Source organism: Rhodamnia argentea, chromosome 4 (assembly GCF_020921035.1).
Source record: "Rhodamnia argentea isolate NSW1041297 chromosome 4, ASM2092103v1, whole genome shotgun sequence".
NCBI lineage: Eukaryota > Viridiplantae > Streptophyta > Magnoliopsida > Myrtales > Myrtaceae > Rhodamnia > Rhodamnia argentea.
Window position 1 is genome coordinate 4,360,312 of NC_063153.1, and position 22,864 is coordinate 4,383,175.

General features: G+C 42.4%; 3 protein-coding genes across 4 annotated transcripts in view; all 3 read right to left on the minus strand.

Moving 5' to 3' along the window:
* The window catches only part of LOC115730703 (U3 small nucleolar RNA-associated protein 25-like), a 321,158-nt gene that overhangs the window by 237,842 nt on the left and 60,452 nt on the right, over window positions 1–22,864 (minus strand). For both annotated transcript variants that reach the window (XM_048278390.1, XM_048278388.1), the window contains exon 2: window positions 14,866–14,873. The gene's annotated coding sequence lies outside the window, so the exon portion shown is untranslated. The remainder of the gene's footprint in view (window positions 1–14,865; window positions 14,874–22,864) is intronic.
* Window positions 4,291–5,419, minus strand: LOC115750797 (stemmadenine O-acetyltransferase-like). The gene is made up of 2 exons (XM_048277508.1): window positions 4,453–5,419; window positions 4,291–4,298 (listed from the first exon to the last, which is right to left on the minus strand). The coding sequence occupies exons 1-2, from the start codon at window positions 5,417–5,419 to the stop codon at window positions 4,291–4,293; spliced, it is 975 nt and encodes a 324-aa protein (XP_048133465.1).
* Window positions 19,384–20,809, minus strand: LOC115750791 (stemmadenine O-acetyltransferase-like). Its single transcript, XM_030688347.2, has one exon. The coding sequence runs from the start codon at window positions 20,707–20,709 to the stop codon at window positions 19,384–19,386; it is 1,326 nt and encodes a 441-aa protein (XP_030544207.1). The 5' UTR covers window positions 20,710–20,809.

Below are 22,864 nucleotides of genomic sequence, written 5' to 3' on the forward strand. Positions count from 1 at the left end.
GCTCAGGGCCTAAACAAGCAGCCCTCAATCTTTTGAGAAAATTCCCTAATAAATTTTGAAGTTGACAAAACAATCCATAATCTCTTTACCTGAGTTAATGTAATGAAATACTTATTTTACATATTATCCATAGGTGTGAATTACATAGGATGGAATCTGGCAGAAAATGTTTAGACATTGTTCTGAGAGACTCAAATGATGTATCGAGCTCGGATGTTAAGCAAGAAGCTGAGACGTTGGAAAGATCTCAAGCCCCGAGAAGAGTATTTCACGTGCAACGACCGGATTATAAAGAGATATTTTCAAAATGATTTAATTGATATATTATATCATTGCAATGGCTAGCAATCAAATTGGATTCATACTTGGAGATTCTCAATCATGAAAATCAATCAAGGATGCGGATTAAAGGAGACAAGGATGACTCACTTAATGGAGTAATCTATCTATAGAAATTCAGGATCACAATTATATGGGCTATATGATCCAAAAGGGGACTCTTTCCTTTATCGACCTCAACGGCTACGAAATCTTTTATAGACAGTCTCGTCCAAAAGGAAAAGTTTTGGAGAGCAATCCTTTGAAAATCTTGCAACAGGAACTTGGAGATGGGAGAGTACAAAATGACACTTCAAGGCTGAACAACGTACGAAGGAGGGAAAAGAATTCAAAATTCCAACATAAAGAGAGCTTCACATCATTCACGTACCTTTGATCCTACACTGTAATACCTAGAGAAGAATATACAAGTGTAAGAGTATTAGACAAGAAGTCTATTCATCGAATTGTAACCTCTAAGCTATTTACTAGTGGAATCTAGTCAATTGGCTGCCAGCGTGAGAAGTGGACGTAGGCTTGAATAAAGCCAAACCACTATAAATCCTATATGCACAATCTCTTACTCTTACTCTCTCTGATTGCTTACTATGATAGTTAAATTGTGCAAAGCCCTGCATCTAAGAACCTCTCTAAACTCACTAGCTATCATCATCCGAACAAAACTCTGAGCATACTTATTTACATTCCGCATTAATTTTCTTAAAAACCTTAAAATCACCTATTCACCCCCCCTCTAGGTGATAATGCTAGCTACAACACACTCAAGGCGACCAAAGCAAGGTTCGGGTCCTAGACAACGAAACTCTGCCCTTAGTCCCGGTGACCGAAGAAAAGTTCGAGTCCTAGACAAGTAGCCCTCATTTCAGGCGACCGAAGAAAGGTTCGGGTCTTGATTAGGTAATATATTATCGTACAAGGCGATCGAAGAAAGGTTCGGGTCCCGGTCATGTAATCTTTGCTATTATACTAGGCGACTGAAGAATGGTTCGGGTCCTAGATAGCAAGGCATTGCTATAATAGGCGACCGAAGAAAGGTTCGAGTCCACTTCCGACTCATGGTGATGGCCCCGAATGGGTGGACCCCTAATAGACAAATTACTGACTCATGGCGATGGTCGCGAATGGGCGGACCCCACGAGACAAGATACCGACTCATGATGATGGTCGGGAATGGGCGGACCCCACGAGACAAGATACCGACTCATGATGATGGTCGCGAATGGACGGGACCCCTAGAAACAAGATACCAACTCATGGCGATGGCTACGAATGGGCAGACCCACAAGAGACAAGATACGGACTCATGGTGATGGCCGCAAATGGGCGGATACCCAAGAAACAAGATACCGACTTATGGTGATGGCTGCGAATGGGCGAACCCCCAAGAGACAAGTCACCGACTCATGGTGATGGCTGCAAAAAGAGACAAGTTACTTACTCATGGTGATGGCTGCGAATGGGCAGACCCCCAAGAGACAAGCTACCAACTCATGGTGATGGCTGCAAATGGGCAGACCCCCAAGAGACAAGCTACCAACTCATGGTGATGGCTGCGAATTGGCAGACCCCCAAGAGACAAGCTACCGACTCATGGTGATGGCCACGAATGGGCGGGCCCCCAAGAGACAAGATACCGGCTCACGTAGGCCCATGAATGAGTAGGCCCCGATAGACAGAAATGGCACCGCTTGAACCAAAACACAAGCACATCAATCAAACCTTCCACCTATCTCGTGCTGATTCGCATCCTAGGGAAACCCCTGGTAATAGACAGGCAACTTGTACCTTGAAAACCTTACTTTTTAGAGAAATTTGGGGCTTAAGGGAATTGTCACCATCACGAACCATTTAGAAGCGTAAACATGAATGTTGAGTGTGCGAACCATACGCTAAGCCTCTCTTACCAATCCATAGAATTAAGATGCTTCAGTGTTTCTGCATTCGTGCATCATACTTATTGCATCAGAAATTGGGACTGGCAATCCCAACAAAAAGAACATGCTTGCATGGTCAAAATTTAGGTTTCCATTTTGGCCTTTGAGCGAAACCTCTGTGAGCTCCCACTCAAAGAGAGGCAACTATTGATATCTAAATTTTGGTGTCCCATTTAAATAGATGTTGCACAGAAAAATTGGGGACTGCTCCCGGCCCCTAAACAAAGATATTAATTAACTTGCATGTAGTCATTAGGAGTATATTACATGATATTGGGTTGTAGTTCGGATTGGTGGTGGGTGGATTAAAAGCACTGAATTAACTGGACTAAGAGTGTGGTGACCGCAATCATGTGTGACAGGTAAAAAATGTTGATTTTCAAGTCACCAAGATTTGGTCACATAATGAATAATCGGCAATAATCTTTGAGGAATTTGCACGTGCATTTGCGGAAACGTATATGAGGAAAGAGGACAAAATTGATTCTGTGGATTGCGTATAAAACTTTGTCAACAAAGAAAGGGTTGAAGAAATTCGATTGGAATCCACCAAGCCTTGAACCTCCTCTGTTCGTGCAGGCGTTCACCGACTGATCGTCCGCACCAAACCTCTTTCGTGCCGGCAAAGCTTTCAGTTTATCTCTCACAAGTTCATGAGATTTTTGCAGATTTTCTACTGAGCTTTAGTTGTTGCAGCAATTTAGGCTAGTTCCAGTCAATCGGCGAGCTATTCTGGTGAGATGCCAATGTGCTCGACAGGCCGTGATGCCTCAAGCCGCCCCCGCTGGCCCTTTGACGATGTCGCCATGGCAATCCTTCTGTGATCCCCTCAGTCGTGTTCCTTGCACGAGGATACCTTTCAGTATCAACACCGAAGTTGCAGCCCTCTCTGCCGCTGGCTACGTGGATCCGCTGGGCTGTTTGCCTACGTTTGAAAGTCCATAACAGCTAAATCATCAATTTCCTAGACGATATCCTTGCATTCTTTGCGTTTTCTTTTTTGCAGATTGCTTGGCAAGTTTCCTCCGTTCCTGCGATGCCGCAAAGGCAGTCCAGGCGAATACGCATCGACACAGGCAGCGCACTCCATATCCGTGCACGAGTCCATCCAAAATCATTAGTTAAATCTAAGACTGTATTTGGTCAACGCAGCAGAAGGAGCGTGCATAGATTTGTGGACTTCATTCCGCAACGAAATTGGTGAAAGAATTTGGGGAGTCATGTTCTGAGGCGGAGGAGATTTGTCTTCTTTAGAATGACTTGTGCTTGCAGAGCATAAAAGATCAATTATTTTCCTTTATCGCAGTTCCTCCACCAGTTTGTCAGTCCTTCTAGCACAATTCTAAGTCCCTGTGCTTGCTTCATCGTTGCTGCCCTACACCCTCACCGTGGGCAACCGTATAATCTGAGGCCGAGAGAACCCCGTCGAGTCCTTGTCGGCCTATGTTAGATCGCGAGTCCGCTGTCCGCGAGCACCCGTCCCGTCCGCAACAACAAGATTTCAATTTCCTATTTATTTATTTTTTTATCGAGGTGTCTGAATTTGTTATTTACTCATTTTGAATATCTTATGACTTGACAATGATACCGTCAAGGCATGTGGACCTCTTCTTTTTTGTACCCTTTTATTTGTAGTTTGAATCACAGTCACACACGAATAAGCAATCCAAGATGCACAAACCATTTAACCAGTTGATGACATCTAACAAAGCAAAAGAACGTACGTAACCTTTTATCGAGCAAATCAATAAACAAAGCAAATCAACAAACAAACCAGAAGGGATGTCTATCTTCATCGGTTGCGTTTCTCATGATCAAGGGCTCGGCGAAACAAACTGTAGCAACTCATCGTTGCGTTCGAACTCGATCATGTCATGCTCAGTCAATGTGATCCAAGCTTCGATCCCTTGCCCGCACTTCGTTCCCATTAAAAACACCATATTTGCAATCGGAAAACTGGTCGTGCACACCCAAGTGGGCCTTCCCAAGCCGAAATCCACCTTGTAGAAAGGAAAGCTCAACCAGCTGCTGAAGCCGTAGATCTCGATCTTTTCCTCAGACAACCCCGCCAGCTTCGGTGCCGCCATGAGGTTCTCGTGGGCCTTGGCCAATCCCCTCTCATCTTGAAGCGCGCTCAAATATTCGCCATCAATTGCCCTCATTGATTTTCTGAGAATGCCTGCAAAGTCCTGCAATTCAACTTCCTCGTTTGCGTCTATCATTGGTGCAACAGAGTTCTGCAATAGATTGCCCAAGGCATTCTCAGGCAATGGTTGTGGCCTCAATCTGCTTCTGATGTTCACCGGGTGTACCGCCGCTGATGATGGGGGATACTTCTCGTTCCACCCTGGCCTCTTCCTCGCCACCTCCACGGTGGATTTCCAAATGAGGGCGGTCACCGCCTCAACGCGAGTAGGAGTGGCACTCCCAAACCTGGCCCTGAAGCGTGCCAAGCTCTCACCGTCGAAACAAAACCTCTTGGTTGAAAGCTTCTCTTTGCTGATGGCCCCATATCCATATGGCATTTGGAAGTTTATGTCCTTTGGTTGGAAGAGCTCAGATGCTTTCAAGAAGGGAGTGATGAGGCTGGCTTCACCGTCAATGCCATTGAGAGCAATTTCCGACCATGTGGTGAGGAAAGCAGAAACCGACGCGGCGTCAGCGATCTTGTGACAGATGCAGATGCCAATCCCGATCCCACCACAGTCGAAGAAGTTGGTTTGGATCCCTACAATGACCTGTTTCTCTATGTTAGGAACGACTCTATAAGGAGAGAATGGGAGGAATTGCTGCAGCTGATTGATGTCTGGGTTTGACCGGACTTCGGACAACTCGAAGTGAGCTTTCGCCTCCAAATAGAGGGCCCCCTCATCGTTGCAATCAATGATGGCATTGCCTTTCACCCTTCCACCTAGAGGGTAGAAGGGGGAAAGCGCCTCGGAGAGCGAAGTTTTCAAGTGTCCTGTGATCGAGGCAGAGTTCGGCACCACCTTGTCATCGGGAGAGGAGTAGAACAGGATGACCGGAACGTAAAACGGAGGAGCCAGTTGGTCAAGGAGACAGAGCTTGAAGTTCCTGAGGTGAGATGGAGTTGGAGAGGAAGGCTTGATGGTCTCTGTGGAGACAGCCTCAACTTTCATGGCCATGTTTTGTTGGAAATTGAGGGACTTCGAAAGTTTGTCCTTTCAAGTTTCTTTCTGGAGAAAAATTGTGCTGCTTTGGTGCTTTTCAGTTGCAACATCTTCTAGTTTATTTATGCAGACAACAGAGGACCAATTTGAAATTTCTGGGTGATGGGGCTCATGGCATCATGGCTAAACAAAATGATTGACGAAGTAATGAATAAATAAAATCTCTTGATGCTATATGAGAGAATTCTTCTCCACACGAATTTCCCCACGATTCTCCATTTTTGTCTATCTTAGACAGCGAAGAATACGAAGATGCCATGGACTAACCCCGTGTATATAATTAAGTACCAAAAGCTGTCTTCACTTCCTATGACGGTCAAGCAGTCAAAAAATGGTACATGTTGGCACAAAAGAAAAAATACCTCACTGGCCGCTGCCTTGGCCAGTTCGGACATTCTCCTCGTACGTTGGATCCAACTTGTGCGGAACAACAAATGCGTAATTTCTTCAAGAGCCAAGCAACTAATGATAAACCCTCTCTCTTAACCCCCACCGAAAAATTCGACACACACATGACTTCACACCATGTAAGTCATACTGACGTGCATTAGATGCAAGTGTGGCACGCTCAGCCTCGCGATTGTGCCCCTTCTAAAAGATGAAATTGAAGTAGTGAAAAGGTAAGAGAGAACCGGCGCGTCAGCTCAAATCGGAGTTGGTATTAAACTGAGTGTTTTTAAAAATTTTGGACACTTAAGTGATCGTTTTGAAAGTTTTGGCACTGAAGTGAACGTTTTTAAAAAAATTTGGCACTTAAATGATCGTTTTGAAAGTTTTGACACTAAAATGAGCACCGTACACAAGTTTTGACATTTGTAGTTTACTTAAGCCAAAATTCTTCCCATTTATCCTTTCACTCATGTTGCTTAGCTCATCTTTGGGTGCGAGAGACATCCTGCTTTCATGGAGCTCAGTAGAGGATCCCATGGTTACAGGGAATGAGGCTATCGATGTGCTATGATAAAATTGCAAATTTAGAAGTCGAACACAAGCAGAAAGAGCGAATTGACAAACGCTTACTGGATCGAATAGAGGCTGAACATTCACTGATATGGGCACTGGAGTTAGATTGGTCGCAATAGGGACTTTCAGCGACACCATTGACTGGAAAGGTACCGGCGGTCATTTCGCTTCGTTCTAAGGTGGCTTCCACAGTTGGTTCTGTCACACCCCAATTCCTACGAGAATAGGGTAATGACCACGGCCATCCTTTACCTCAAAGGATGCAGCCTCAAAAAGTAACCTGTTTAACCTGATATATATATACACACGTACGTTCAGATATATATAAAAAGGTCATTCGGTTATAGTAACAGAGCCTTCTATGAACCAACAAAAAGATACGCGTAGCCAACAAATATTTTAGAAGCTCATCAGCTATACATACAACTTATACAAAAAAATCCCCTATCAAAAATCCCCCCTACTAACAAAGCGCTCTCCTACTTGTGCAACACTGAAGAACCCGAAAAACAAGTAAGATGAAAGGAGTAAGCTAACACGGCTCGATGAGTAATACATTTCTTCTAAGCGGATCGAACAATCACTATGCACCTTTATAAAAATAATATACTTCCAGCAAATCATTTTACATATAACGTTAACAACACTAATAACTTACAATCATATATCAACAATCAATGGTCAATCCATTGAGTAATCCCAAATCAAGTATCAATGGTCTATCCACCGATTAATCTCAATCAAAACAAAAGACAATGATCCACTCCATCGACTACTAGAATGCTCTATATCGGACTATGGTCACATTTAGCGCCGTGACAAAGGCGGCCAAGTTTACCCCTCTTGGCTAGGTCTACCACCTATATCAGCCGGTGGTGCGGCCCTGAAGGACGTCCCGATAGTATGCATACCTCTCCCACTCAATGGGTTCTTAACATAGTGATATGAGCATGGCACATAAAGCACAACCTCCAATAATCCAACTAAAATCAAAACCATCACATAACAGCTCGGACAAACTCCACAATAGCATTTATCGACAAAATGCATTTCATAAACCGTATATAGCTTTCAGATATTCCCTTCGCAAAACATTTATTCAGGGCATTTCGAATGATTTTCTTTCCAAAACTACTACAAACAATACCTTTCAAAGCTTTATCAGTCAACGACAAAAGGTAGTAAAGGTTCGATCCAATTATGCAAGAAATATGCTCTTTTCTTATTTCATAACATATCTAGTATTCTTTTCTTTTCTTTTCTTTTTTTTTTTAATCTCAAAACATGAGTTTACAAACTCAAAGAAGAAAAGTACTACTCACCCGACAAAGCCAAAATCCAACTACGTTGGTCACTCGAACCGACTCATCCGAATCCTATCCAATATATAGAAAAACGGATCAAATTGAGTAACAAGTCATCCTAACGCACGACTTAGCTAAACTACACTTATTAGCGACAAAACAACGACTACGCGTCAACGGAAACATATCCCTAACAGAAAATCAATGTTGTCTGCTACAGTCAGCTCGCGCACCAAAACCGTTAAGGCCATAACTTCCTCCATCGAACTCCGTTTCAAGCCATCTTACTGTCCACGCGAAGCTTATTCAACGTACTACAAAAGTCTCAACATGGCCAACCTCAGCCGATAACTGGAAACTAACGAAATCAGGCCTCGAAGTTTATTGTTCGCGCTGTACTGTAGCGCATCAGAATTGAAAACCTTGTTCCGGGCAAACCGTAGTGTCAAATTAAGATCCGTCGAATCCTACGGGTCCATAACATCCTAAAGTTTCTTTTTCAAGCAAAAACGCAGCCAATCGCCCATGAGATCATACACAGCAGCTCAGTTTCCCCAAAAATCCGAATTTTGCCCTAAATCCGAAAAATCACTTCAATAGGAGGGAAGAGAGGTGCGAGTCCTTACCTAGAGCTGCGACAAGTAGTGGAATGAATTCGGCGAGACGTTCGTGGCGGATGGCGCGCGCACGTGACTTCTTTTCTTTCTTTTTCCCTTTCTCCTCTCTCCTTTCCCTTTCTCTTCTTTTCTTCCTTTCCTTTTTTTTTTTTCTATTCTGCTCGTGTAGCTTAAAAGGGTGGCTGATTGCCCTCTTTAACCTTTTCTTTTTCTTTTTTTTTTTAAATGGTGGGTCTACCACCTTGGTTGACCTGGTCAAAAAGGGCCAAATATTACATTCTACCCTCCTTAAAAAAAAATTTCGTCCTCGAAATTTGGATAACTGAACTTTCCTCAATTTTCGAATAAATGAGGATACTTGCGTCTTGTCTCCTCCTCAAGTTCCCAAGTGGCCTCCCTCACCGTGTGATTTTGCCATTGAATTTTTACATAGGGGATCGTACGACGCCGTAACACTTGATCCTTCCCGTCCACGATGCGTAAAGGCTGCTCTTCATATGTTAAATCTTCCCTTAACCTCAAAGGAGTATAATCCAATATATGATCGGGACTTGGCACATATTTGCGCAATAGAGATACATGAAACACGTCATGCACTCCGGATAGTGCCGGCGGCAATGCCAATCTATAAGCAAGCTCACCAATCTTCTCCAATATCAAGAACGGTCCCACATATCTAGGACTCGGCTTGCCGCGCGTGCCAAATCTCATAACGCCCCGCATAGGAGAGACCTTCAGAAATACATGATCACCCACATCGAATTCTAACTTACGCCGTTTGAGGTCCGCATAACTTTTCTGGCGGCTTTGTGCTGTCCTCAAACGCTCTCGAACAAGTCTGACTTTCTCTTCTGATTGCTGTATAAACTCGGGACCGGTTAGTCTTTTCTCACCAACATCATCCCAACAAACCGGTGTCCTGCACTTTCGACCATATAAAGCTTCAAAAGGGGCCATCTTGATGCTGGAATGGTAGCTGTTATTATAAGAGAATTCCGCCAAATGGAGGTGCTCGTCCCAAGATCCGCCAAAATCAATAGCACATGCTCTCAGCATATCCTCTAAAGTCCGAATGGTTCTCTCTGATCGACCGTCCGTCTGCGGATGAAATGCTTTATCGAAGTTGAGTCTAGTACCTAAAGCTCTTTGAAGACTTTTCCAAAAGTTGGATACAAACCTAGGATCTCTGTCGGAAACGATGCTCACCGGAACCCCATGCAACTTGACTATTTCATTCATGTACCGCTTCACCATGTCTTCCATTGAAAGGCCCAATCGATATGACAAGAAGTGGGCCGACTTAGTCAATCGATCGACAATTACCCATATAGCATTCTTACCACTAGGCGTCCTCGGTAAACCAACAATGAAGTCCATGGTGATATGCTCCCATTTCCATTTAGGTATCTCGAGTGGCTGTAGTTGACCACCTGGTTTCTGATGTTCAATCTTTACCTGCTAGCAAACAAGACACTGGTCGACAAATTTGACAATATCTTTCTTCATATTGACCCACCAATAATTTTCCCTCAAATCTCTATACATCTTAGTGCTTCCTGGATGAATCGAGTATTTAGTAGTGTGAGCCTCCCGCAACATCTCTTTTTTTTTAATCCCGCATCATCGGGAACACATAGCCGACCACGGAATCTCAATGATCCATCCACATGAATACTAAAATCTGGTTGTCCCCCAGCTTCTACGCCTTCTCCGATTTTCCCCAACCGAGGATCATCATTCTGTTTAGCCTTGATTATATCAATCAACATTGACTGCATTTGAAGATTAGCCAACCGAGCACCAAGTTGATGCACCAACACCTCCAATTCTAGTTTCCTCATATCCTCGAGAATAGGCTGTTGAGAAGTGAGCAATACTGCCATGTTCCCCGAAGGTTTACGACTCAAAGCATCAGCTACTACATTAGCCTTACCCGGATGGTAATTGATGGACAGGTCATAATCTTTCAAAAGCTCTAACCACCTCCTCTGCCTCATATTCAACTCTTTTTGAGTAAAGATATACTTCAAGCTTTTGTGATCCGTAAAAACTTCGCATTTTTCACCATATAAATAGTGACGCCATATTTTCAAGGCAAACACAACAGCCGCTAACTCCAAATCATGAGTGGGATAGTTCTTCTCATGTGCTTTTAACTGTCTAGAGGCATAAGCGATAACTTTACCATCTTGCATAAGAACGCAACCTAAACCTTCTTTAGACGCATCACAATAGATGGTGAAGCCACCAATTCCTGAAGGCAAGGTCAATATAGGAGCTGTCACTAACCGCCTCTTCAATTCTTGGAAACTATTCTCACACCGATCTGACCATACGAACTTGACGCCCTTCCGAGTTAGGCGAGTAAGTGGACTAGCCATTTTGGAAAACCCCTCCACAAATCGTCTGTAATAACCAGCTAACCCAAGAAAACTTCTCACTTCGGTAACACTTGTAGGACGACTCCACTGAACAACCGCTTCAACTTTCTTTGGATCGACGGAGATACCTTCCTTCGAGATCACATGGCCTAAGAACTCTATATGATCAAGCCAAAAGTCGCATTTACAGAATTTAGCATATAACTTTTTCTCACGCAAAGTCTGCAGAATAATTCTCAAGTGTTGCTCGTGTTCTTCCAAATTCCTCGAATACACCAGAATGTCATCAATGAATACTACGATAAATCTGTCAAGGTACTGCCTGAACACCCTGTTCATCAAATCCATGAAAGCAGCTGGTGCATTTGTCAATCCAAAAGGCATAACAAGAAACTCATAGTGGCCATACCTTGTTCTGAAAGCAGTTTTAGGCACATCATCCGATTTTATTTTTAGGCGATGATACCCAGAACGAAGATCAATCTTAGAAAACACCCGAGCTCCCCGAAGCTGATCAAATAGATCGTCAATCCGAGGCAAAGGATATTTATTCTTAACCGTTACCTTATTAAGTTCTCGGTAGTCTATGCAAAGCCGCATACTACCATCCTTCTTCTTCACAAATAGAACAGGAGCTCCCCAAGGTGAGGTACTGGGTCTAATGAAACCCTTATCCAAAAGCTCCTGTAGTTGCGTCTTCAACTCTTTTAGTTTAGCGGGTGCCATCCGATAAGGAGCCTTAGAGATAGGTGTAGTACCAGGCAGCAATTCAATGCGGAATTCAATCTCTCTATCAAGAGGTAAACCGGTTAAATCATCAGGGAACACATCTGAAAATTCTCTAACAATTGGAACATCTTCTAGCTTCACAACTTCCTTACTAGTGTCTTTTACATATGCCAGGTAGCCACAACAACCCTTCCTCAATAATTTCCTCGCTTGCAAGGTTGAAATCAACCTTGAAAAAGAACTTTTACAACTTCCGGAAAAAGAGAATTCTGGTTGATTTGGAAGTCGAAAGACAACTCTCTTGGAGTAGCAATCAACAGTAGCATGATAAGTCGACAACCAGTCCATCCCAAGAATAACATCGAAATCTCTTATATTTAACACCACCGGATCCACAGGCATTTCAACATTATCAATTTGGAGCATACATCTCTTGAACATACGATCCGCAATCAAGAAATCTCCAGTAGGAGTATCAACACGCAATTCACAAACAAGAGGCTCGGGCAGCATATCAATTTTATTTGCAAATTCAGCCGAAATAAAAGAATGAGTAGCATCGGGATCAAATAATGCATAAGCATATCGAGAGGCAATAGAAATATTACCAGCAACTACTTTGTTAGATGCCGCAGCATCATCTTTAGTCATAGCAAAAACTTTCCCAATCGTCCTTTGCCTTTGTTGATTATCCTGGGGCCTACCAATCGAGGGCGTATCCTTACGTATAGGACAAGCACGAGCCAAATGTCCAGGTTGTCCACATATGAAACACGATCGGCTATCCACCGAAGTATCCCTTTGCATAGGACAATTTTGCCGCAAATGTCCCATTTTGCCACATAGGAAACAAACTCCTGTCTTCCAATAGCACTGACCACTATGATGCTTTCCGCAGGTAGTGCAAGGGCCTTGAATAGTGATGTTTTTACCCTTTCCTGGTCGATAAATGCCTCTTCGCTTTATGTTGCCACTTGTATAACTTTCTTGAGAATTAGTGAATTTGGGCCTCTTAGGTTGAGAACCGCCTTGTATCCCGCATTCCAAAGCGCCTTGTTCAACCCTCATTGCACGTTCCAAGACATCTTTGTAAGTTGTGAGTGCAAGAGGCATAAGTGCGAAACGAATCTCGGGTCAGAGCCCTCTCTGAAAATGGTCGACCTTATCCTCCTCACTAGCAACAAATTGCTCCGCAAATCTGCTCAACCGATTGAAGCGGCCTGCATACTCTAATACCGTAGAATCACCTTGAGATATGTGAACGAAATCACTCCTCATCTTCGCCTGGAATGACTTCGGAAAGAATTGAGCATCAAACGCCTCAACAAAGTCCTTCCGGGAAATAGTTGCATCCCCGCCTCCAAGAGCTGGTCCGGTGCCTTCCCACCAATAGTCGGCTTCGCCTTCTAGATATTGAGTGGCAAAATCAACCTTCTTCTCCTCGGGAACCTCTTCAACTCTAAAGATTCCCTCTATCTTCCCGATCCAACGTTCAGCCACAAGAGGATCTGTTTTTCCATCATAAGTTGGTGGTTTCGCCTTTCTGAATTGGGCAAAGGTGTAACCTCGATCACTCCCAGGTGCAATAACTCCGGATACATCATTTTGGGTCCTTAGTTGTTGGCTTTGTTCCCTTGTCTCTTGTGAAGATGCCCTTGTACCATCTTGTCGTCCAAGAGAAAGCCCGCCTCTAAAACCTCGAGGCACACCTCTGGAATCAAAGTCCATAGCTCTCTTGCCCCTATCTCTAAGAGAGACAAGCGGTGGATCCGAGTCGGAGCTCATAATTGCCTGATCCAAGAGCAAGAGTATATCTTAGTATCTCATAGCCTAATGGAGCAAAATCTATTATACTATCTCACAACGTCCCATATATACCAATAGAAATCAAAACCTATGCTCTGATACCAACAAATGTCACACCCCAATTCCTACGAGAATAGGGTAATGACACGGCCATCCTTTACCTCAAAGGATGCAGCCTCAAAAAGTAACCTGTTTAACCTGATATATATATATACACACGTACGTTCGGATATATATAAAAAGGTCATTCGGTTATAGTAAGTGAGCCTTCTATGAACCAACAAAAAGATACGCGTAGCCAACAAATATTTTAGAAGCTCATCAGCTATACATACAACTTATACAAAAAAATCCCCTATCAAAAATCCCCCCTACTAACAAAGCGCTCTCCTACTTGTGCAAAGATCAAGAACCTGAAAAACAAGTAAGATGAAAGGAGTAAGCTAACACGGCTCGATGAGTAATACATTTCTTCTAAGCGGATCGAACAATCACTATGCACCTTTATAAAAATAATATACTTCCAGCAAATCATTTTACATATAACGTTAACAACACTAATAACTTACAATCATATATCAACAATCAATGGTCAATCCATTGAGTAATCCCAAATCAAGTATCAATGGTCTATCCACCGATTAATCTCAATCAAAACAAAAGACAATGATCCACTCCATCGACTACTAGAATGCTCTATATCGGACTATGGTCACATTTAGCGCCGTGACAAAGGCGGCCAAGTTTACCCCTCTTGGCTAGGTCTACCACCTATATCAGCCGGTGGTGCGGCCCGGAAGGACGTCCCGATAGTATGCATACCTCTCCCACTCAATGGGTTCTTAACATAGTGATATGAGCATGGCACATAAAGCACAACCTCCAATAATCCAACTAAAATCAAAACCATCACATAACAGCTCAGACAAACTCCACAATAGCATTTATCGACAAAATGCATTTCATAAACCGTATATAGCTTTCGAGATATTCCCTTTGCAAAACATTTATTCGGGGCATTTCGAATGATTTTCTTTCCAAAACTACTACAAACAATACCTTTCAAAGCTTTATCAGTCAACGACAAAAGGTAGTAAAGGTTCGATCCAATTATGCAAGAAATATGCTCTTTTCTTATTTCATAACATATCTAGTATTCTTTTCTTTTCTTTTCTTTTTTTTTTTAATCTCGAAACATGAGTTTACAAACTCAAAGAAGAAAAGTACTACTCACCCGACAAAGCCAAAATCCAACTACGTTGGTCACTCGAACCGACTCATCCGAATCCTATCCAATATATAGAAAAACGGATCAAATTGAGTAACAAGTCATCCTAACGCACGACTTAGCTAAACTACACTTATTAGCGACAAAACAACGACTACGCGTCAACGGAAACATATCCCTAACAGAAAATCAATGCTGTCTGCTACAGTCAGCTCGCGCACCAAAACCGTTAAGGCCATAACTTCCTCCATCGAACTCCGTTTCAAGCCATCTTACTGTCCACGCGAAGCTTATTCAACGTACTACAAAAGTCTCAACATGGCCAACCTCAGCCGATAACTGGAAACTAACGAAATCAGGCCTCGAAGTTTACTGTTCGCGCTGTACTGTAGCGCATCAGAATTGAAAACCTTGTTCCGGGCAAACCGTAGTGTCAAATTAAGATCCGTCGAATCCTACGGGTCCATAACATCCTAAAGTTTCTTTTTCAAGCAAAAACGCAGCCAATCGCCCATGAGATCATACACAGCAGCTCAGTTTCCCCAAAAATCCGAATTTTGCCCTAAATCCGAAAAATCACTTCAATAGGAGGGAAGAGAGGTGCGAGCCCTTACCTAGAGCTGCGACACGTAGTGGATTGAATTCGGCGAGACGTTCGTGGCGGATGGCGCGCGCACGTGACTTCTTTTCTTTCTTTTTCCCTTTCTCCTCTCTCCTTTCCCTTTCTCTTCTTTTCTTCCTTTCCTTTTTTTTTTTCTATTCTGCTCGTGTAGCTTAAAAGGGTGGCTGACTGCCCTCTTTAACCTTTTCTTTTTCTTTTTTTTTTTTAAATGGTGGGTCTACCACCTTGGTTGACCTGGTCAAAAAGGGCCAAATATTACAGGTTCAGACTGGTTAGCCTGTAGAGCAGCCTGTACAGAGGCAATAGGGACGGTTCAAAGTGCCATTGGCAGCGCAAGTAATGTGCCCAGGGGAATTGCTCTGTGCTCTAACAGCGGACACCTCTAACCTGACAGGAGCATCGACCACGTCGGCAGATGGGGGCAACATGTTGATGGTCCAGAGGGCTGTCTCTGTGTCAATTGATGTCAAGTTCAGGGTAAATACCTGGAGAAGCTTTCCTTTTGGCCGTGCTGCGAGTTGACGGGGAAGCTGGGTCTGTGTCTTGGTGGAAAAGGGCCTGGACATAACCCTTTCAAGGACAGAAGTAAATCCCCCTTGCAAACTTCTTCTTGGTACGAAGACCACCAGTCGAGAAACTCACGTGTAGTCCCTGGACGGGATACGAACACGACAATAGTGCGCTCATCCAAAATAGCCACTGTTATGTCGAAGGAGCATTTGAAAGGTCGCGCAGTAATTTTTCTCTGTAAAAGGGAATTCCATGTAATACAGGGTAGGCATCGGTATGCTTTGGACAAGACCAAATTGTCGAGCACAGTAATGAGGAGAGTAAATTCCGAGGCCAGGTTCGAGGTTGCACTTTACAGATAACTTCAGAGGCAGGTCAACAGAGGTTAATACGGAAGGCCAGAATTCTTGCATTCCTTTAGAATGAGAAAAATCAAGGACATTGACAGGTCTTTCGAAATCCTCAATGCTGGACGGAAGAAAATGTACTTTGACAGCCAGAACAGGAGAAAAGTGGTATGTTCTTCCTGGGACGGTTCGCCCTGTTTTCTAGCATACTTGTTTAGAAAGCCGCCATAAGGCAAATCGATGGAGCGGGGAAAGAAAGAGCATTTGGTTGATTCAGCATCGCTATCATCCGCTCCGCAAGGACTAAACCCAGTGATGGCATAGAGGTCAAGAAGGGAAACCGTCATAGGCCCAGAACTGAAGAAGAAATAGTTAGTCGAAGGAGACCCGAAGCAGGTAAAGCTGCCAATAAGACCCGTATTGAGCTTCCAATCGAAACAACAACATTGAAGGGGTTCAGGGATATGTGATTTAAGGAAACAGGGACCCATAATAACTTGCCCCGGAGTCGATTCGCGGCAATTCAATAATGACAAAAGGAAGTTATCGTTGTTTTCGCAATCTCGAAGTTGCTCAAGACGAGATAACTTAGTGGATAGGGAATAAGTGGACGATTCACCTTGGAAGAAGACATTGTAAATTTTGACAGAAGAAGAGTCCTGATCCGAGAGGAGGAGACAGGTTGAAGATGATGAAAGCTTCGCGGCATATTGTCGAGAGCTTAGCTGAGATCGGCAACCGAACTAGGTAGCCGTTGTCAATAGGGGCCAATCAATGGAAACAAAGCTAATTGAAGAAAAGTTGCTTGCTGCGAAATTGGCATGAAGGGTGAGTAGCAGCCAAATCAATTGATGGATAAGAGCAAGTGGTTACCAGATCACATCCTGAAGATCAAAGAATCAAGTCCTAGAATCTCGGAGTGGTTAGGATTCCAAATAATAACCGTCATCATCTGTTATTTGCTATAAATAGTGGAGGGGAAAAGTACACTAGAAGTGCCATAACTTGTGTACGGCGTTCACTTGAGTGCCATAACTTTCAAAACGTTCACTTAAGTACCATAACTTTCAAAAATCGTTCACTTGAGTGCTACGTCGGAACAAAATCGTTCACTTGAGTGCTACAGTAACTTTTCCGATGTGCCACGTCATTTTTCCGGCGTCTACAGTAACTTTTCCGCGTGCTACGGTAATTTTCCCGGCGTCTACGATAACTTTCCCAGCTGCCACATCAACATGGCACTCAAGTGCACGATTTTTAAAAGTTATGGCACTTAAGTGAACGTTTTGAAAGTTATGGCACTCAAGTGAACGCCGTACAAAAGTTATGGCACTTCTAGTGTACTTTTCCCAATAGTGGAGAGAACTTCATTCGATGTGATCGACGATCAATAACACATATCAATTTATTCAGCCATCTATCTTATTCAATATTTACCAGCAATTCTTTATCATTTACTATTCAGTTCAGTTCGCAGCACAGCCATTTCGATAGACTTCCTTTCAGAGTCGCCACAGAACCCGATTCAACTTTAAGAAACCAAAGAACCAAAGCTTTGGTGAAAGATCTTTCGTGGGCGAATATTTTTAATCGTACACTTCAGTTAGTTCTTTATGCCATATTTGAAGGTTAAACTCAAACATATATATATATATATATATATATATATGAAATTACAATACCTTAACACGCACAAAGTCTAAAAGAACCCGACTGAAATAAGGTGCTTCCACGCTGTCTTATTAAGAAATAGTGCGCTAAAGCTCGCAAATGGTCGTGTGCAATTTTCCTTCTTTTCCGCGGGAGATTGTTAGGAACCTTCCTCGCTTACTCTTTTGATGATAAATCTTCGGTGTTTTCCTATTTAATAAGTCATATGATCTTTTTGGTATGCTGTTTATCCATTTTGATCTTACCTTAGTTGACATGTCGACATGATTAACAAAAATGCTCTATCTATAACTTAACCAATTTACTAAGGCCACCCTAGATTGATTAGACTTTTGACATTATGTAATGGATATCTGTCCAACATAGAGAGGAAATGAAGCGAGTCATTCCGCTTGTTTTGCTTGGTCAAATCAAACAACATTGTTATGGATAAAGTAACTATTTTTGGTATTGTCTCGAACTTTGCTGAATCGCAATGCAAAATTTCGGTGGAACTATTACCAATTGTTCTAAAGTTTAAACTGCTAAATGAAGACGTACATTAATATTAGAATACTCTAACACTCTCCCTCACGTCCATGTTGGATTTTGAACTAACATGAAAATGCACAATATATAAAATAGAGGAGGCAAATAGAAGTTTAGAAAAATTTAAACTTGGGATTTGCTACTATGATACCATGTGAAATTTCAGTGATACCACTGCTATTTGCCTCCCCTGTCATATATATATATATATCCATGTTGTAGTCACAATAAGGCAAAGTACATTCTACACCTTAGGGAAAGTGTTAAAAGTGTTTGAATTTTAAACTGTACTTTCATCTAACAGCTTAAGTTTTTAGATCGGTTTGTCATGGTCAGATTCACATGAATGTTGATGAAATACTTTGCAGTGGTTGACGCAAAGATGAAAGATATTAGAAATAGGGCTTTACTAGCATATTAGTTTTTGGACTGATTGTGGAAGTGTCGGGTTGTTGTTATGGATCACAAATTTTTTAAGGATTGGACCTCACAACAATTTATAATTACCGTAAATTCTTGAAGGATTGGACCCCACAACAATTTATTATTATTTTCTAATTGATTTTTATGGCCTATCACAGTGAATAATTATTTATCATATAAGTATTAGTTGATACTTTTAGATATGTATTGCGCTATGAATGTCTGACGGCCAAAGCGCCCTATATAACACTACCTCATTATTTAGTAAAAGAACTTAATAAGAGTTCTTAGTACATTTAGCAGTGCTTATCTTAAAATGGATTTTATGACCAAAGTACCCTTCGGATGTTATTTTACGCTTGGATTAAGGTGCTTTGATATTGCAAAAACATATTGATTTCACATTTAATTTTTCTTATGGCATCTGAATTTGCTTTTTGTAAATTGTGAATATTTTATTACTTGACAAAAATACCTTTAAGACATTTTGTTAACAAGAATTTTTTCATAATACGCCACGATGCATGTTACATACTACTATCATTGCTCCATTGCAATAAGACTTTCCCAACTGAAGTGTCCATAGATGGAACAAGAAAAATCAAAGCTTATGGAACTTTGAACATATTTTCGCATGCGGTTTGAATCACACATGTATTATAGTACACGAATCATTTAACCAGTTTATGACCTCTAAGAAATGGAACATATGAAACCTTGATAAAGCAAATGAACGAACAAACAATAAAGGATCATTATCACCGTTGCGCCGGTCGGCATTGTCTCATAATTAAGGGCTCGATGCAATGAACTGTAGCAACTCATCGTCGCGCTCGAACTCAATCATGTCATGCTCGGCCAGGGTGATCCATGCTTCGATCCCGTCCCCACACCCCGTTCCCATCAAAATCACCACGTTTTTCATCGGAACACTGGTGGTGCACACCCAAGCAGGCCTTCCCCAGCCGAAATCCAACTCGTAGAACGGGAACCTTGCCCAGCTGCTGAACCTGTAGAGTTCAATCTCTCCGGCGGATGCGGCTGCCAGCTTCCGTGCAGCCATGAGGCTCTCGCAGGCTTTGGCCAATCCCATCTCGCCTTGAAGCGCGCTCAGATATTCGGCATCAACTGCCCTTATTGATTTCCTGAGAACGCCTGCAAAGTCCTGCAATTCATATCCCTTGTTTGGTTCCATGAGTGGTGCCACAATGGACTGCCACAGATTGCCCAAGGTATTCTCAGGCAATGGTTGTGGCCTCATCCGGCTTCGGATGTTCACCACATGTGTGACTGCAGATGATGGGGCATAGTTCTCGTTCCTCTCCGGCCTCTTCCTCGCGGTCTCCAATGCAGATTTCCATATGAGGGCAGTCACAGCCTCAACGCAAGTAGGAGAGGCACTACCGAACCTGGCCCTGAGGCGGGCCAAGCTCTCGCTGTCAAATCGAAACATCTTGGTTGAAAGCTTCTCACTGCTGATGACCCCAGATGGCATTTGGAAGTTTATGTCCTTTGGTTGGAAGAGCTCAGATGCTTTCAAGAAGGGAGTGATGAGGCTGGCTTCGACATCAATGCCGTTGAGGGCAATTTCCGACCATGCGGTGAGGAAAGCAGAGACCGACACGCCATCGGCGATCTTGTGAGAGATGCAGATGCCGATTCCGATGCCACCACAGTCGAAGAAGTTGGCTTGGATCCCTACAATGACCTGTTTCTCTATGTTGGGAGCGACTCTGTAAGGAGAGAACGGGAGGAATTGCTGCAGTTGATTGATGTCTGGGTTTGACAGGACTTCAGACAACTCGAAGTGAGCTTTCGCCTCCAAATAGAGCGCCCCCTCATCATTGCAATCGATGGCAGCGTTGCCTTTCACCCTTCCGCCTAGAGGGTAGAAGAGGGAAAGCGCCTGAGAGAGCGTAGTTTTCAAGTGTCCTGCGACCGAGTCAGTGTTCGGCACCACCTTGTCATCGGGAGAGGAGTAGAACAGGATGACCGGAACGTAAAACGGAGGAGCCAGCTGGTCCAAGAGACAGAGCTTGAAGTTCCTGAGGTGAGATGGAGTTGGAGGTGAAGGCTTGATGGTCACTGTGGAGACAACCTCGACTTTCTTGGCCATGTTTTGTTGGAAATTGAGGGATTTGAAAGTTTGTCCTTTCAAGTTTCTTTCTGGAGGAAAATTGTGCTGCTTTGGTGCTTTTCAGTTGCAACATATTGTAATTTATTTATAGAGACAACAGAGGACCAATTTGAAATTTCTGGGTGATGGGCTCATAGCATCATGGCTAAACAAAATGATGGACGAAGCTAACTGCATCATGGCTAAATATATTTTTAAATTTGATCCAAGCAATATATTGTGCAGTTGACTTTGTAGGCGAAAATTATCCGTTTAGGCATAATACCATCGCCCATTGTTACTAAAAAAATTCAGAAGAACCTCATAAACGGAAGAAAGAGGGGAAAGCGAGGAAGAAACAGATGTAAAAATAGAAACAACATTCGAAACGAAAATTATTGATGGCTGGGTATGACAAGATTTTGGACAACTCATATAATAACTCTTGTTAAAATACACTACTCGTCCACTTTTAAGATGTTTTAAAAATTGCTATTTTCACTTTGTTAGGGAAAGTTCCTTATGATATTTTGAAGATGACAAGATAACCAAAGACTACTAATGTGTTTAATTGGATGAATAGAACCAGGTGAGAGATGCATAAGTCATTATGCAAATGTTGTATTAACAGAACGTTTGAAGGTTATGAGTTCTTTATCAATGGTGAATAAGACGTTGGGCATACAGGTGTTTGCAAGTTAGAGATACCCGAATGGAAGGTGAGTAAGCCTAGAACAAGAAGTTTGGTAAAGTTTGGAAGGAACTTAGATGAGTGGACAATGAGGTAGAGCCGCGATTGCCAATACTCTTAAAGAGACTAGAAGATGGAAGCTCAAGAAATTGCATCTGAAGTTTGTATATGCATAGATGCTAATGCATGACAAGCTCAAATGTTAGCGAGCTCAGAAGTTAACGAGCCTAGAAGCCGACGAGCTCGGACTCTGAGGATAGTCTCAAAAGCAACGATACAAACGCAAATCATTTTCACAACGGCTAGTGATTTGGCTTGGATTACTTTCTTATGATAGATAAGCTATCCACCATAAATGAAGTACTTTACTTATGAAAACCTAGATTCGGATTGTGTGGCGTTGACACCTAAATTTTGATTTTTCCTTAAATCATTTATAAAATGGGAATTAGCCTTAGTTCTCATCAAAAATTAATTTATCATGCATTGCATATTCATATTTTTAATTAGTTATATATTATCCTTGCATTTAGGTCGGAGGTGAAGTAATTGAGCTTAATTTGATAGGCAAATGAACCAGGACTCATCTTAATTTTTTGGCAAAGTGGAATGAGGAGTGTCGAATTCATATAGGCCAATTAGACTTATTTTTTAGCTTAAATTAACCCATTCAAGATTAAATAAATTATTAAGTCTTTTAATTAAACATATACTATTTGGAAAAAGCCTTAATTGAGCCCAAAAGTATGAAGCAAGCCCATGATTTGATCACAAAATTCGGCCAAGGGTTGTCAATGAGTGTGCCGAATTCCTATAGTGGGTTTAGACCTAATTCAAATCATCCCATTTTGGTTATTTAATTAAGAAGTGCCCTTAATTAATTACCCATTTGGTTAATTAAAGCCTCAGTCAAGCTTTAGATTGCACCATAAGCTCATTAGAAAGAGAAATTCGGCCACCATCACCTTCATCTTCCTTTGGCCGAATTCCATAGGTGATCTAGGGGATTAGGACTCCTCAAATTTCAAATTAATTCAAGAGTTTAATTAATTTGCGAGACCTCTCTTAGCTAGAGTTTTGGTGGATTAGGACTCTAATGATCTAGTGGCTCAAAGTTAATCCTACTATAGCTAGGATTACTATTTCTACGGCTCAAAATAAATCATACTCCTACTAGTGTTAGCAACCTAAACTCTTTATATACAACCTTCGGCTCAAGGCATTTTCATTCCACACCCCTCGCATTTTAGGCATTCTCATCGGAGGCACATCAAGTTTTCGGCACAAGGGTAGAAAATTCAAAGTTGAGAAGTTCGATTCTCTCCCTCGAGGTCGAGACAATCCTCCTCGATTCAAGCTCAAACCAAGACACCCTTCTCGGCCAAGCCCTCCACCAAGCATCATCCTCATCCTCCGGCGTCACCTCAACTCCACTATGTGCTGACCTACCTTGCTAAAATTCAT